The sequence below is a fragment of the Melitaea cinxia genome, chromosome 27, assembly GCF_905220565.1.
Source record: "Melitaea cinxia chromosome 27, ilMelCinx1.1, whole genome shotgun sequence".
In the NCBI taxonomy this organism is placed as follows: domain Eukaryota; kingdom Metazoa; phylum Arthropoda; class Insecta; order Lepidoptera; family Nymphalidae; genus Melitaea; species Melitaea cinxia.
This window is the reverse complement of record NC_059420.1, coordinates 4128305-4141229: the sequence shown is the minus strand read 5'-3', so window position 1 is coordinate 4141229 and position 12925 is coordinate 4128305. Positions and strand designations below refer to the sequence as shown.

Genomic DNA, 12925 nt, shown 5'->3' with positions numbered 1-12925 from the left:
TACTTCGAAAATTTTGGGGGGTTAATTTATATGAAACAACGAAACAGCTTTGTCGCACCGAAGACGCTGCTGCCCGTCTTCGGCCTGTGTATTTCAAAGCCAGCAGTTGGATGGTTATTCCGCCATCGGTCGGCTTCTTAAGTTCCAAGGTGGTTGTGGAACCTTGTTATCCCTTAGTCGCCTCTTACGACACCCACGGGAAGAGAGGGGGTGGCTATATTCTTTAGTGCCGTAGCCAGACAGCACGACTGCGACAAAGCCAGTACTGCGGTCACCAACCCGCCTGCCCAGCGTGGTGACTATGGGCAAAACACATGAGTTCACGTTATTTTTGGCGTAAACTTGTGGAGGCTTATGTCCAGCAGTGGACTGTATAGGCTGTAATGATGAACGAAACAGCAGTGACGCTGAGACTTGACCTGGGAGTGACGTTGACGCGACTAGGGTGCTAAATGAGCGTACGGCGTACGTGATGGTAGGCGGTTACCGGAGTCTGTACACACCTGCCACACCAGTAGCATAACAAGCGCGTTGCCGACCCTATCCCCGACCCTGGCTAGGAGCTCTACCTCACTCACACAGGAACGTAACACTACCTGAACAGTGTTACTTGGCTGTAATCTCACTGCAGGCCATTAGGTAATTACCGCTTTACAAAACTAGTAGTATATTCATTTTTGAATATCATATCAAAAATCGACCGTTCCAGCGGGGATCGAACCCGCGTCTCCGACTGACCGTGTCGGCGCTCTGCCAATTAAGCTATGGAACGATGTACCCGCTAGAGCGAAAATTTATATATATATAAATTAATTTAAATTTATAGTAGTCTATTATTATTTCCGTATGTCTGTCATCGTTTTCCAGCGACCATCGACGTGAAACGCAACATCTACTCGCTGGGCGTGTCGCGGTTCGGGACTCAGATCTCTCTCGTGGAGAACCTCGGGGACTTCGAGCAGGTCCAGGAGTCCTGCGTCAAGCTCTACGACGTGGGGCGCAAGAGGGACCACGACGACGACGCGGTGCGTGACAGACAGACATACAGGCACACGAGTGGCATACAGGCACAAGAGGCTTAATACACACGCGTATTTCTTACACACATTTACGGGAAATCGTCTAATTTTTTTTAAGTATTTAAAAATTTAAAAAAAAATCTGTAAAGTTGGTTTACAGACGATAGTTTAACGCGACAACGTCATAACAAATCATTTCCTCGGAGGCATTGGCCAGTAGAGTAGAAGACAGATAGATGCGACGCAAGCGTATAATGGGCGTAACGGGACAATGAGTGATCCATTTTCGTGCATGCAGCCGACGTGCCTTATCTGCATTAGCTGATTCTATGTTACAAAACGAATATACGTCACAACTGTTCAAATTCGTCGTAACATTCTGATCTTATGAAGCCTCTCACAATTCACATTCACAATTGACACGCTTTCAAATGCAAATATATACAGTTTCCCGTGTAACTTTCTGATGTTACTATCAATTGATTAAATTACTATTTTGTAATCTTAGCAGCTCGCGCCGCTCTGGTGTAATGGTGAGAGATTAGTCGCCTAAAAAACCGACAATTTGGGGGTTGGGTTCCCGCTCGAAATTAATATTTGCATTTGTACAAAATTAGAATCAAAAGTAACTGTTCAAATAGGTCCCAAGAGCACTTTCGAATCGTCATTTTACAAATTAAAACTGTAGATTGATTATTTTTTTAACCGACTTCCAAAAAAGAAGGAGGTTCTCAATTCGATTGTATTTTCTTTTTTTTTTATGTATGTTACATCAGAACTTTTGACTGGGTGGAGCGATTTCGACAAATTTTCCTTTAATCGAAAGGTGGTGTGTGCCAATTGGTCCCATTTAAATTTATTTGAGATCTAACAACTACTTTTCGAGCTATATCTAATAATGCGTTTTTACTTGACGCTTTTTTCGTCGACCTACGTTGTATTATACCGCATAACTTTCTACGGGATGTACCGATTTTGATAAATCTTTTTTTGTTGGAAAGGAGATATCCCTAGTTTACTACCATGATAAGGAAACCAGGATCTGATGATGGGATCCCAGAGAAATTGATGGAAATTCTTGAAAATCCGCAATAACTTTTTACTGGGTGTACCGATTTTAATAATTCTTTTTTTTGTTGGAAAGGGGATATCTCTAGTTTAGTACGATGATAAGGAAACCAGGATCTGATGATGGGATCCCAGAGAAATTGATGGAAATTCTTGAAAATCCGCAATAACTTTTTACTGGGTGTACCGATTTTAATAATTTTTAATTTAATCGAAAGCTGATGTTTGTCATGTGGTCACATATAAATTTTATTGAGATCTGATAACTACTTTTTGAGCAATCTTTGATAACGCGCAGTTACTTGACTATTTTTTCGTCGATCTACGTTATATTACTCGTCGATGTAATTGAAGTCGGTTTTTTTTTTTCGTTTGCGAGCAAACACAATTATTTGTAAAAGTGAAGCTACCACCGATTCGGAATGTAGATTCTGCAGAGAAGAATCGGCAAGAAACTTCGCAGTTATTCTTTTGAAAATAAATATAAACTGTGTTTTAGTACAAAATTAGTAATATCTTGTATGAAATACAGCGTCACTAAGTCCACACATCTTCATCGACTATGTATACAATTATTTCTTTCGGGTTGGATGTCTCTCCACCGTAAGTCGGAGAGGACGTTAAACCGTTGGTCTCGCTTGTTATCATAGATACCTGATGGCGATCGTGACTCTTAGTCGTGAATGTATCCGCCATGCATTGGAGCAGCTTAATCGCTCTGATCCATCTCCTACATGGGGAAAGAGGCCTATGCCCTGGGAGCTGAGCTGTGGGATGTTACAAGCTGAAGCGTAATTTTAGTTGCTGTATCTTGAATTACACTGGTTAACAATTGTTTTGTTCATGAATGATGAAATACAAAAATAGGCAGTACTTGATAAATACTAATCATCCATTATAATATTATGCTAGCTCTGCACTCTTGTCGAAGTCAGGCGAGGCGAGGTTTGACGAAGTTAAGCGAGGCGAGACAACACGAGGTTGTATTCATCTTCACTCTCGCCTTTATTCAATTCTCTCTGTGTTGCGTGCATAATGGATGTGCTCGAACTAGCGAGTGCCGCAACTTTATGCGTCTTTGCGTATATGAATTTTGTTAACGTATATCACACTTATAAAGTTAAAAAGCATTAGAGAAGAAGGCGATGGTGGATAACATCTATACACCGTAACATACTGACATGCATACTGACTGAATGAACGCGAGAATGTGGACGCCGGGCCTTACCTCGTCTACCGCCGGACCTCGCGTCCTTTGACTCGCGCCCAAAAAACCGACTCCAGACGGGGACCAACGAGGCGAGGCGAGGCGCGGCGATGTGACGCGAGGGCTCCGACTACACTCTCGTGCTCGCGTTCCCTCGCCTTACCTCGACGAGAGTGAAGAGCTAGCTTTACAAGTGTCTTAGCTCGAGTTATCGAGCTATGCAAGTTTAAACTTGTATTGCGTTCGCCGCACTCTTGCAAGTTTCGCCTTGTTCGTTATTATAACACGGCTTTACTTTACTAGATTTAATACATCATAAAGAACGTTAAGATTGCGCTGGCGTTCGCTATCAAACACCGTGAAAATACAATTAGTTTATGACGTAGTAATAGCACTGTAACATACAGCAACAACAAAAATTACCGTTTTTCGAAACCGACACGATGATCTTGTAGCTTTTTTTTAGTATGGACGATAAGAATCATCTTGTTTACTGCAACGATATTGATGCGCTGTTCGAAGCTTTCGGAATGGAGCATGAACCAAATGCTTGGAGACTATTCATAGACTCGTCTAAAACCAGTTTAAAAGCTGTATTATTGCACAACGGTAACACGTATCCTTCTATTCCTGTCGGTTATGCTGTATCTTTAAAAGAAACCTATGAAAATATTAAACATCTATTACAAACGATAAAATATGAAAGATATTCTTGGAAAATATGTGCAGTCTTTGAAGTGATTGCAATCATTTTAGACATGCAACAGGGTTACACAAAGTATTGCTGTTTCTTGTGTCTTTGGGACAGTCGCGACAGGGAAAACCATTACATAAAAAAAAGTGTGACCGTTACGAAAAGCTTTTACACCAGGAACTGAAAATGTTTTTTATCCACCTTTAGTGCAAAAAGAAAACATTATTATACCACCTCTGCGTATAAAATTAGGATTGATGAAAAACTTCGTAAAAACACTGAATCGCGAAGGTCAAGCTTTTCAATATTTAAAAAAAAAAAGTTTACAAAAATGACAGATGCCAAGTAGGAATTTTCATAGGACCTCAAATCAAAGAATTAATGAATGACAAGACTTTTGAAAGCACATTGAATAGCAAGGAAAAACAGGCTTGGACATCCATGATAAACGTTTTTCAAAATTTTTTGTGTAAAAAAAATCTGAAGACTGAAAACCTGGTTAAGAATATGATCCAAGCATTGTACGCTCTCAGTTGCAAAATGTCCCTCAAAATACACTCGACTCACATTTGGATTTTTGTCCTGAAAATATGGGAGATGTTAGCGACGAACATGGTGAACGTTTTCACTAGGATATTTCAGGCATGGAACAGCGATATCAGGGCAAATGGAGTCCTGCTAAGTTAGCAGACTACTGCTGAACGTTGAAGAGAGAGGCTGTAGATATTATTTATAAACGGAAAAGCAAAGTATTAACTCATTTTTAAATTTTATAATGTGTGATTTATGAATGTAACGTTATCTTAAGTCACAAGATTTTTATTTGATTCCACAAAAAACGCGAGCTAACTCGACCTCTTAAAACTTACATCAAAATGTATCTTTAGAGGTATTCTTTCGCAATTAGCACAACTCATTTCATGGATTAACAAAACCTTAAAATTTGTTAACCAGTGTTGTTAAACTATTGCAGGAGGAGGAGGAAGAGGAGGAGCTGGCGGGAGGCTCCGACAACGACGATGGTTCCGACTCCGGCTCCGACAACGACGACGACGACGACGGTGAGTGACGCCGCGGTTGCGTAAATCATACTTGAGACAAATTGCTCTACACGCATATCTGTTGTCCCAGTTTGTGTAATGAAATAGTTTAAAAATTATGTTTTAGTAAAAGTTGACAGCTGAAAAAATTAATTAATTCTTGATATATTTCGAGTGTGTGAAAAATGAGTATTCTTTAGACCACACGACTAGAGTAAAACAAAACTTAATTCTCTCTTTCTATCTTTATCAACTTATATCTTCCTCTCAACTTCAGTTCGCCTTCCTCGATCACACTTTTTGTAACGCTCTCGTTACGCATTCACCAGCTTACTACCCAAGTTATGCGTACGTAAAGAAGTTTTACTTTAAAAATATAGATTGAAACTATCGGTTACTTTAGTTAATGATAAATAAGTATGAGAGAGCTAATAAGTATGAGACCTTGGCTGAATGTTACGCGTAAATGTTTTACATTTTATGTGAACTATGTTTGCATTTGGACATGTCGTAACTTTAAATATTCAAGTTTTTGGTTAGTGTGCTTAGAAAATAGTTCCATCTTTATTTTGAACGCAGGACCGCATACAAGTGTTTTGCCAAACTGGGTACGTTACCTAAATTTGTAATTTACCTAATGGTGATTTGAAGTAATTTTGAAATAGTTGGTTGATTTGCTATTTTTATGTATATTTTTTGGCATTCGTTAAGTGTTTAATGAGTTTATGGCGAAATATAATGCGATCGTAATGCCGTTCCTCCCGCAGCGTCGAGCCTGCTGCGCAACGCGGTGCTGGGGCTGGCGGACGGCTCGGCCTCCGGCGACTCCTCGGGCGAGCAGGAGCCCGCGCGCCGCCGCGTGCGCACGCGCAGGCGGGTGCGTACACACGCGCACACACGCGCACACACACATACACGCGCCCACACACGCGCACACACACACACACGCACACACGCGCGCTCACATGCGCACACACGCGCGTACACACACGCACACTCACACGCACACACACGCGCGCGCACACAAACGCACACACGCGCGCGCACACACACACGCGCGCACCCACACACACGCGCGCACCCACACACACGCATACACACGCACACACGCGCGCACACACACGCACACACACGCACACACACACGCACACACACACGCACACACACACACGCACACACACACGCTCACTGCGCCGCTACACTCAGGCACGCGCGTGGACACACGCGCAAGCGAGCGATCACACGCATACACGCACTTAACCACATACACACATTGACTAGCTCGTTGTTGCACTTTGTACTTACTGCGCTCTCTGCTCCGCGTGCTGTGGGTCCGATTCCCACTTAAGTTAGGTTTTATTTCTATCATATGTATGTTTGTATGTCGACGACGCGTTGGCGCAACGGTCACGGCACTCGTTTGTGGCTGTTGCTCTGGCGGTTGCGGGTTCGATCCCCGCACATGACAAACATTCGTATTGGCCATACTTCTATATGTATGTATGTAGATGTTTGCCGTGGTCTGGGTGTGTGGTCCCCTTGTGGGTCTCCCCACTGTGTCTCGGAGAGCACGTTAAGCCGTCGGTCCCGGTTGTTATCATGTTCCTGATAGCGATCGTTACTCATAGTAGGCAATATATCCGCCAACCCGCATTGGAGCAGAATAATAAATAAAATATTTATTTGTTTTTCTCTCACACACAAAATAAACACAAAATACAAACTTCAAGAATGGTTTCAGAATGGTTGATTAAGCTCTGATTCTTCTCCTTCATGCAGTATGTCCAGCAGTGAAATAGGCTGCATCGATTGTATCGTTATTAAATTAAACGCCACTGAGTCATATAAATGTCACAAATGCGTTAGTCCAATGAGGCAGTCTTTTTTCATGCATCACATATAACTTGATTTTTCAGGCTAAAGTTATACTTACTTGACTGAATGATTGTGTTATTATTTTAATGCTATGATGAGTTTTTTCCTGATTCTCTTGAAAATAATATATAAATAAGAGAATTTAATAAATTTGATTTTGTTTTACTTGTAGGCGGCGGCGGAGGGCCGCAGCAGTGACAGCGACGCGGACATAGACTTCGACAATATCATCGAGTTTGAGCTTAACTAACACAGGAATAAACGTTATGAACGATCCCATGTTTTATTTATACTTACGTACCATCACTACACAGTATGAAACAAAGTCGCTTCCCGCTGTCTATATGCTTAGATCTATAAAACTACGCAACGGATTTTGATGCGGTTTTCATTAGTAAATATAGTGATTCCAGAGGAAGGTTTATATGTATAATACATGCATATAATAGAGGAACACTGATAGTTTTTGCAACCGAGCGAAGCCGGGGCGGGTCGCAAGTTTATGTATATAACTAAAATGATGCGCCGGAATTTACTTATGTACGCGATTAACTTTAATACTGCACCAAATTAAATTATATTAAGTACTAGCTGTGCACCGCGGTTTCACCCGCGTTAATTTGAGGAAAGTAGTTTTCTATAACCTTCATCACTATATCTCTATATCTTCTAATGATTGTCCCATAAAAATTCAACACATCTAAAAAAAAAAGAATTTGATCGCAAAAAATTGTCATATTTAATAAAAAATGTTTGGGTATTTCATATCTATCTGGGCGTTAGGTACTCGGACACTGTAAACATGATTTTTCCCGCGTAAAACCCCGATTTAGCAGAAACTTCGGGATAAAAAGGAGCCTATGCTTTGCCCCAACCTTTTTTGTCTTCTAATGACTATCCCATAAAGATCGGTTCAGCCGCTCCGAAGATAAGCGAACAGAAAGACAGACAGACAAAAATTAGAGACTACGGTACGGTACGTGAAATGATGATTATAATAATAATAGTAACTACGAAAATGAAAAGAACCGATCGTCAGAGAATGTGTCGCAGTGTGGCATGCAAAACGTGCATTTCAAATACAGCTCGACATTTCGAAATAGATAATATCGTGGCTCTGCGCTTTGCCAAATCAAAGGGTTTGACGGTGCACACAATTTTTCATGTAAAGCTAGAACGCCAAGTTTGAATTTACCATCTAATGACCAGGAAATACAGGCACCGCGCGTGCCCAAAGAAATTTGTTCGTATACTGGAGCTAGTAAAAACCTGTATTCTTTAAGTAATTCCAAACACCTGTGTCTAATTTTTTTTATTTGGTATAGCTTCTGCGCGCGGCTTCGTCCGCGTGGAACAGAGGCGCGCGCAATACTTTATCATTATTTTGCTGCGATGTTATTTTAAAACTGCGATATCTCCTGAGATACTCATTGAAATCGAATTATGTTAAAGGCTATTATATTTTAAATGAAATACTTGTGATAAACTTGGTTAGCATAAAAAAGGTTATAGTGAGTCAACCTTAAAAGATAGATATAATTATGCTGTCGCGGACTTTTTTTAGAACTTTTAAAAAGGATCATTTCTGTCATACATGATTTTTGCGAAACTTTAATTGTTTTCACAGCGCACGCAGCGGAAGCTCTCAAAAGGAAAAAAAGAACCCCCGATTTTGAAACATTCTTCATTGGTGCTCCGCTCCTATTGGTCTTAGCGTGATGATATATAGCCTATAACCTTCCTCGATAAATGGGCTATCTAACACAAAAATAATTTTTCAAATCGGCCCAGTAGTTTCTGAGATTAGCGCGTTCAAACAAACTCTTCAGCTTTATAATATTAGTATAGATGTTACTGTCAGAATTGTTTGTGTGAACGAAGATTTTAAAAATCTCATACATGGATTTACATAGGTAACGTTCCGTGATATATCTTGCAAATGTACTGGATCATTACCATCAAACACCTGAGGGTATATATTTCTTAAGCTGTATCTTAAATTTTTTTTTTTTTATGTCACTAGGTCGGCAAACAAGCGTACGGCTCACCTGATGGTAAGCGATTACCGTAGCTTATAGACGCCTGCAACACCAGAAGCATCGCAAGCGCGTTACCGACCCAATCCCCAATCCCCCCAGGAGCTCTGGTCACCTTACTCACCAACAGGAACACAATACTGCTTGAAAACAGTATTATTTAGCTGTGGTCTTCTGTAAGGTCGAGATACCCCAGTCGGGCTGCTCCATATTTTGAGCACGAAATTCCTGCTGTGCCCTACCTCAGTTTAGATTACCAGTTTTGACCCAATTCATACCAGTTTGGTCCCATCTAAGCCTATTCCAGACCTGTAGCTCAACCATTTCGCTCCCATTTTCTTAATATAAGAAATTTTTTCCAGAGCGTTGAAATTGTGCAGCGAAATTTTCTATTACTTATGAATAATAATATGTATGTTCTCAAGAAAAAATCGATTTTAATTTACATCGACATATTGATATTACAATACTCATTATTATGTATAACTCAAAAACTACTCGTCCGCTCAAATTCACTTCACAACAAGTACCAGATTTCGAATACAATACAATACAATAGAAAGAATCATCAAAATCGGTACAGACTAACTAAAAAGTTTTCTCATTATCTCTTTTCTTTTTCTGGAGTCTGTTAAAAGACCGTTAGAACCGGACCATTTTTTTTACGTGGGGAAAATCCTTCATGGATACCCGGGTTCAGCGCGGGGGCGCCAGAGGGTTATGTCAGACTCCTACTGACTAAAAACCACCACGTGTTAGCAGTCATCCGCCTGGGTGGGGCAAGAGGGGTCGCGCTAGCATTCGCCACCTCGCCCCGTTAGGACCATGTCCTAACTTTTCTAGGTAGTTTTGAGACGGCTGGTCTACTGCCAATAAAATAAAACCGATAAAAACAAACATTGTGCAGAAGAGCGGCACGAGCAACTAAGAATCAGTGGATGGTGTATAACTAAGTTAAAAAAAAGTATATTATGATGTTATTTAGTAGTTAACTTTATTAACCAGCAGTCTTCTTTGGCTCAAGTAAATAAGCGACAAAAGGACAAATTTCTTTTATTTATTTTTTTGGATTTGGCTGACTGGGTTTGAATGTTATGATTATAGTAAATGTTTTAAACATCATCCACGTTCATAACAAAAGGTGTAATTTTTTTTTTTTTGGCAGTAGGTTAGCAAACGAGCGTACGTCTTGATGGTAAGCGATTACCGTAGCCTCACGCAAGCCAAACGCAACACTGCGAAAAACAATATCAAAGAAATAATTTTCAGAACACCAGAAGCAAGCGCGTTGCTGACCATATTTCCCCGAAGAAACTACATTTTGTTTTACTAAGTATGAATAATAATTCTCAAATTATTATTTTCTCTTAGAAACTCTGAAGTCTCAAAAAGTATTATTAAACCTTTTGAACGCCAAAGTTGCGCCAAACCTATACTTGACAAGGGCTCGCGAGTCCTGTGCGCCAACAACGTCTATAGCCGACAAAAAACCCGGACCACAAAAATAATAAATAAAATTATTTAAAAAATATTTCTAGTATTTTAATTCAACATTTCTGAAAATAGAATATCCCTGCAACATTTGAGTATAAAAAAACAAGTCTTTTAGAGCTACTCGTACTGAGAAACAATAAAAAAAAACATGCATTCTTATTCCACGTAAATGATATGTCCAGAACGCCGAAGTCGTCTATAGTTGACCGCTAGGAATGTGACGCAAGAGGTATAAATAAATAAATAATAAAAAAATAAATATTTACAACATACACACACGGTCATCTATTCCTAAGGTACGCAACATAATGCTTGTGTTATAGCTACCTAACAGCCGACTGGTATAGCTACATTTTTTTTGATAAACACATAAATAATACATATATAAATAAAATATATATTACACCGAGACTCAGGGTGGAATTCGATCCACAACCCCCGGAGCAGAAAGCAGGGTCACTACAAACTGCCCCAACTGGCTAGTCAAGATGGTATAGATATTATTTAAGCTATTCAAAATTCAACTAAAACGTGTTGTATTTTCTATAAATAATTTGATATTTGAATAAAACAAAAGGTGAAAAACATAAAACTATCATCAGCTCACACAACAACACATATGTACATAACAAATGAATAAAAAAATCAAATCAACTAAAATCAATCAAATCGCCATAATAAATCTGATATCGTCTGATATCTCAAATCTGGCGCGTTACCAATAATCTGTTCACTACACGCCGTTGTCAAGCGTAGACGACACCCTGATGACGTCATAGCGATACCTTAGAACATCGTTGCATTTTGGAAGGCGTAGATGGTAATAATATATAATTACAAATAAAAAAAAATCTTTCATTTTTTTATTTAAGGTTAAGAAGTGAAGATTACGATTTTCTTTCTCATTCTCAAAATCATGGCAGCATCAACATCATCTCTAACCCCAACTCTCATAAAAGCTTTTTTCCTGTGCTTAAGTTAGCAAACGCTTGTGTGCGACAGACCCACGACTTTGGTATCGTGGAATCAAATGGCGGGATCTATTACACAGGACTGTTTTAGTACTATTTGCTAACTAAGCGAAAACAAAGTACTTCAGTACTTAGTTTAAAAGAAATATTTACATGCGTTAAATATTAAGGCTGGCACCGACCTCTAAATAAATACATAGTAGACGATTTAGGTAAGTACTTGGGATTTTTTTAATATTAAACTTTTATTACTACCTTTTTAGTTACTATCTAATAAGAAAAATTATAAATTTGAATTCGGTTAATTTTTTAAAATTACTATAATCTAATATATATCGATTCGATTCGAAATCGACATATAGCGTGCGGCTTCTTTGAGTGCGGCACAGCACGTCTCTTTAGTTTCAAAATCGTACGTCAGCTGCGCCCATGCCATGGAGCACGTATATTTTTGTTATGTTTGTTTTTTATTTATGTCATTGTAAGTATATATAACGAGTGCAAGATAACACAAGAAAAATATTGAAAAAATAAACCTTCCTAGACTATAAAAGTAGTAATTTATTGCATAAAAACCAACAAAAACAAGTCGCTATGTGGTACTCGATAACGACTCTTGGCAACACTATTTTTTTTCGTAGGTATTATTTCGTATTTTTGTTTATTTTATGCCTATTCCTTGGCGTTCAGGGCCCCGGAATGGGTTTGAGGCTTCTCCGTTCGACTGTATTTTTTTTTTCATATTTATAAATTTTTCATGCTTTGTTCTGTGTGCACAGATTTTTATTTTTATTCGGAAGCTGGTGCTTATTATGATTTTCCATTTATTTATTCCAAAATAACTTATTATTTAAGTTTGTTTTTCCAAAGTAACTGATTATTACTTTATTCGATCCCCGCTTACAGCAGACATTTATATCGGTCATATAGATGTTTGTCGTGGTCTGCACGTTTGTGCTTGTGTATTGTGTGTTTCCGGACCCCCAACACAGAAGAAAATCCTACTGGGGGCCGTTAAGTGTGAATTTATTATTATTAATATTATTACCACCCACATTTTAAGTGAAGATAAGAAAATCCAGTAGGGCTGCTTTATTCATTTACCTACATTCGTAATTAAAACCGTTTACTTGTATAGTGCAATATATTTCAATGAAGTTTCGGGTGTTAAAATAAAAGACAAAAAATAAAGTAAATAAAAAAAAATTATATTCAGATAAGTTGACAAATTCCAATATTTACAGATACCTACCGACCAGTCACATATATACCAATAAATTAGAGATTAAAATATCGCTTACAACTACATCGAGGCCTCGCCTTGACTCGCGACTCTGGCTGGTATTACTTTTTTTCTTACACAACCGGGTCGGCGAACTAGCGTACGGCTCACCTGATGGTAAGCAATTACCGTAGATTATCGACGTCTACGACACCAGAATAATCGCAAGCGCGTTGCCGACCCTATCCCTGCCCCTGTCCAGAAGCTCTGGTCACCTTACTCACACAGGAACACGACAC

At 39.2% G+C, this 12925-nt stretch overlaps 1 protein-coding gene across 1 annotated transcript in view; it reads left to right on the top strand.

Moving 5' to 3' along the window:
- The window catches only part of LOC123666765 (protein mahjong), a 44154-nt gene extending 36977 nt beyond the window's left edge, over nt 1-7177 (top strand). The window contains exons 30-33 of the mRNA XM_045600818.1: nt 868-1025; nt 4962-5053; nt 5803-5905; nt 7076-7177. Of these exons, the coding sequence (XP_045456774.1) occupies nt 868-1025; nt 4962-5053; nt 5803-5905; nt 7076-7153 (431 nt within the window). The 3' untranslated portion in view covers nt 7154-7177. The remainder of the gene's footprint in view (nt 1-867; nt 1026-4961; nt 5054-5802; nt 5906-7075) is intronic.
- The last annotated feature ends 5748 nt before the right edge of the window (nt 7178-12925 follow it).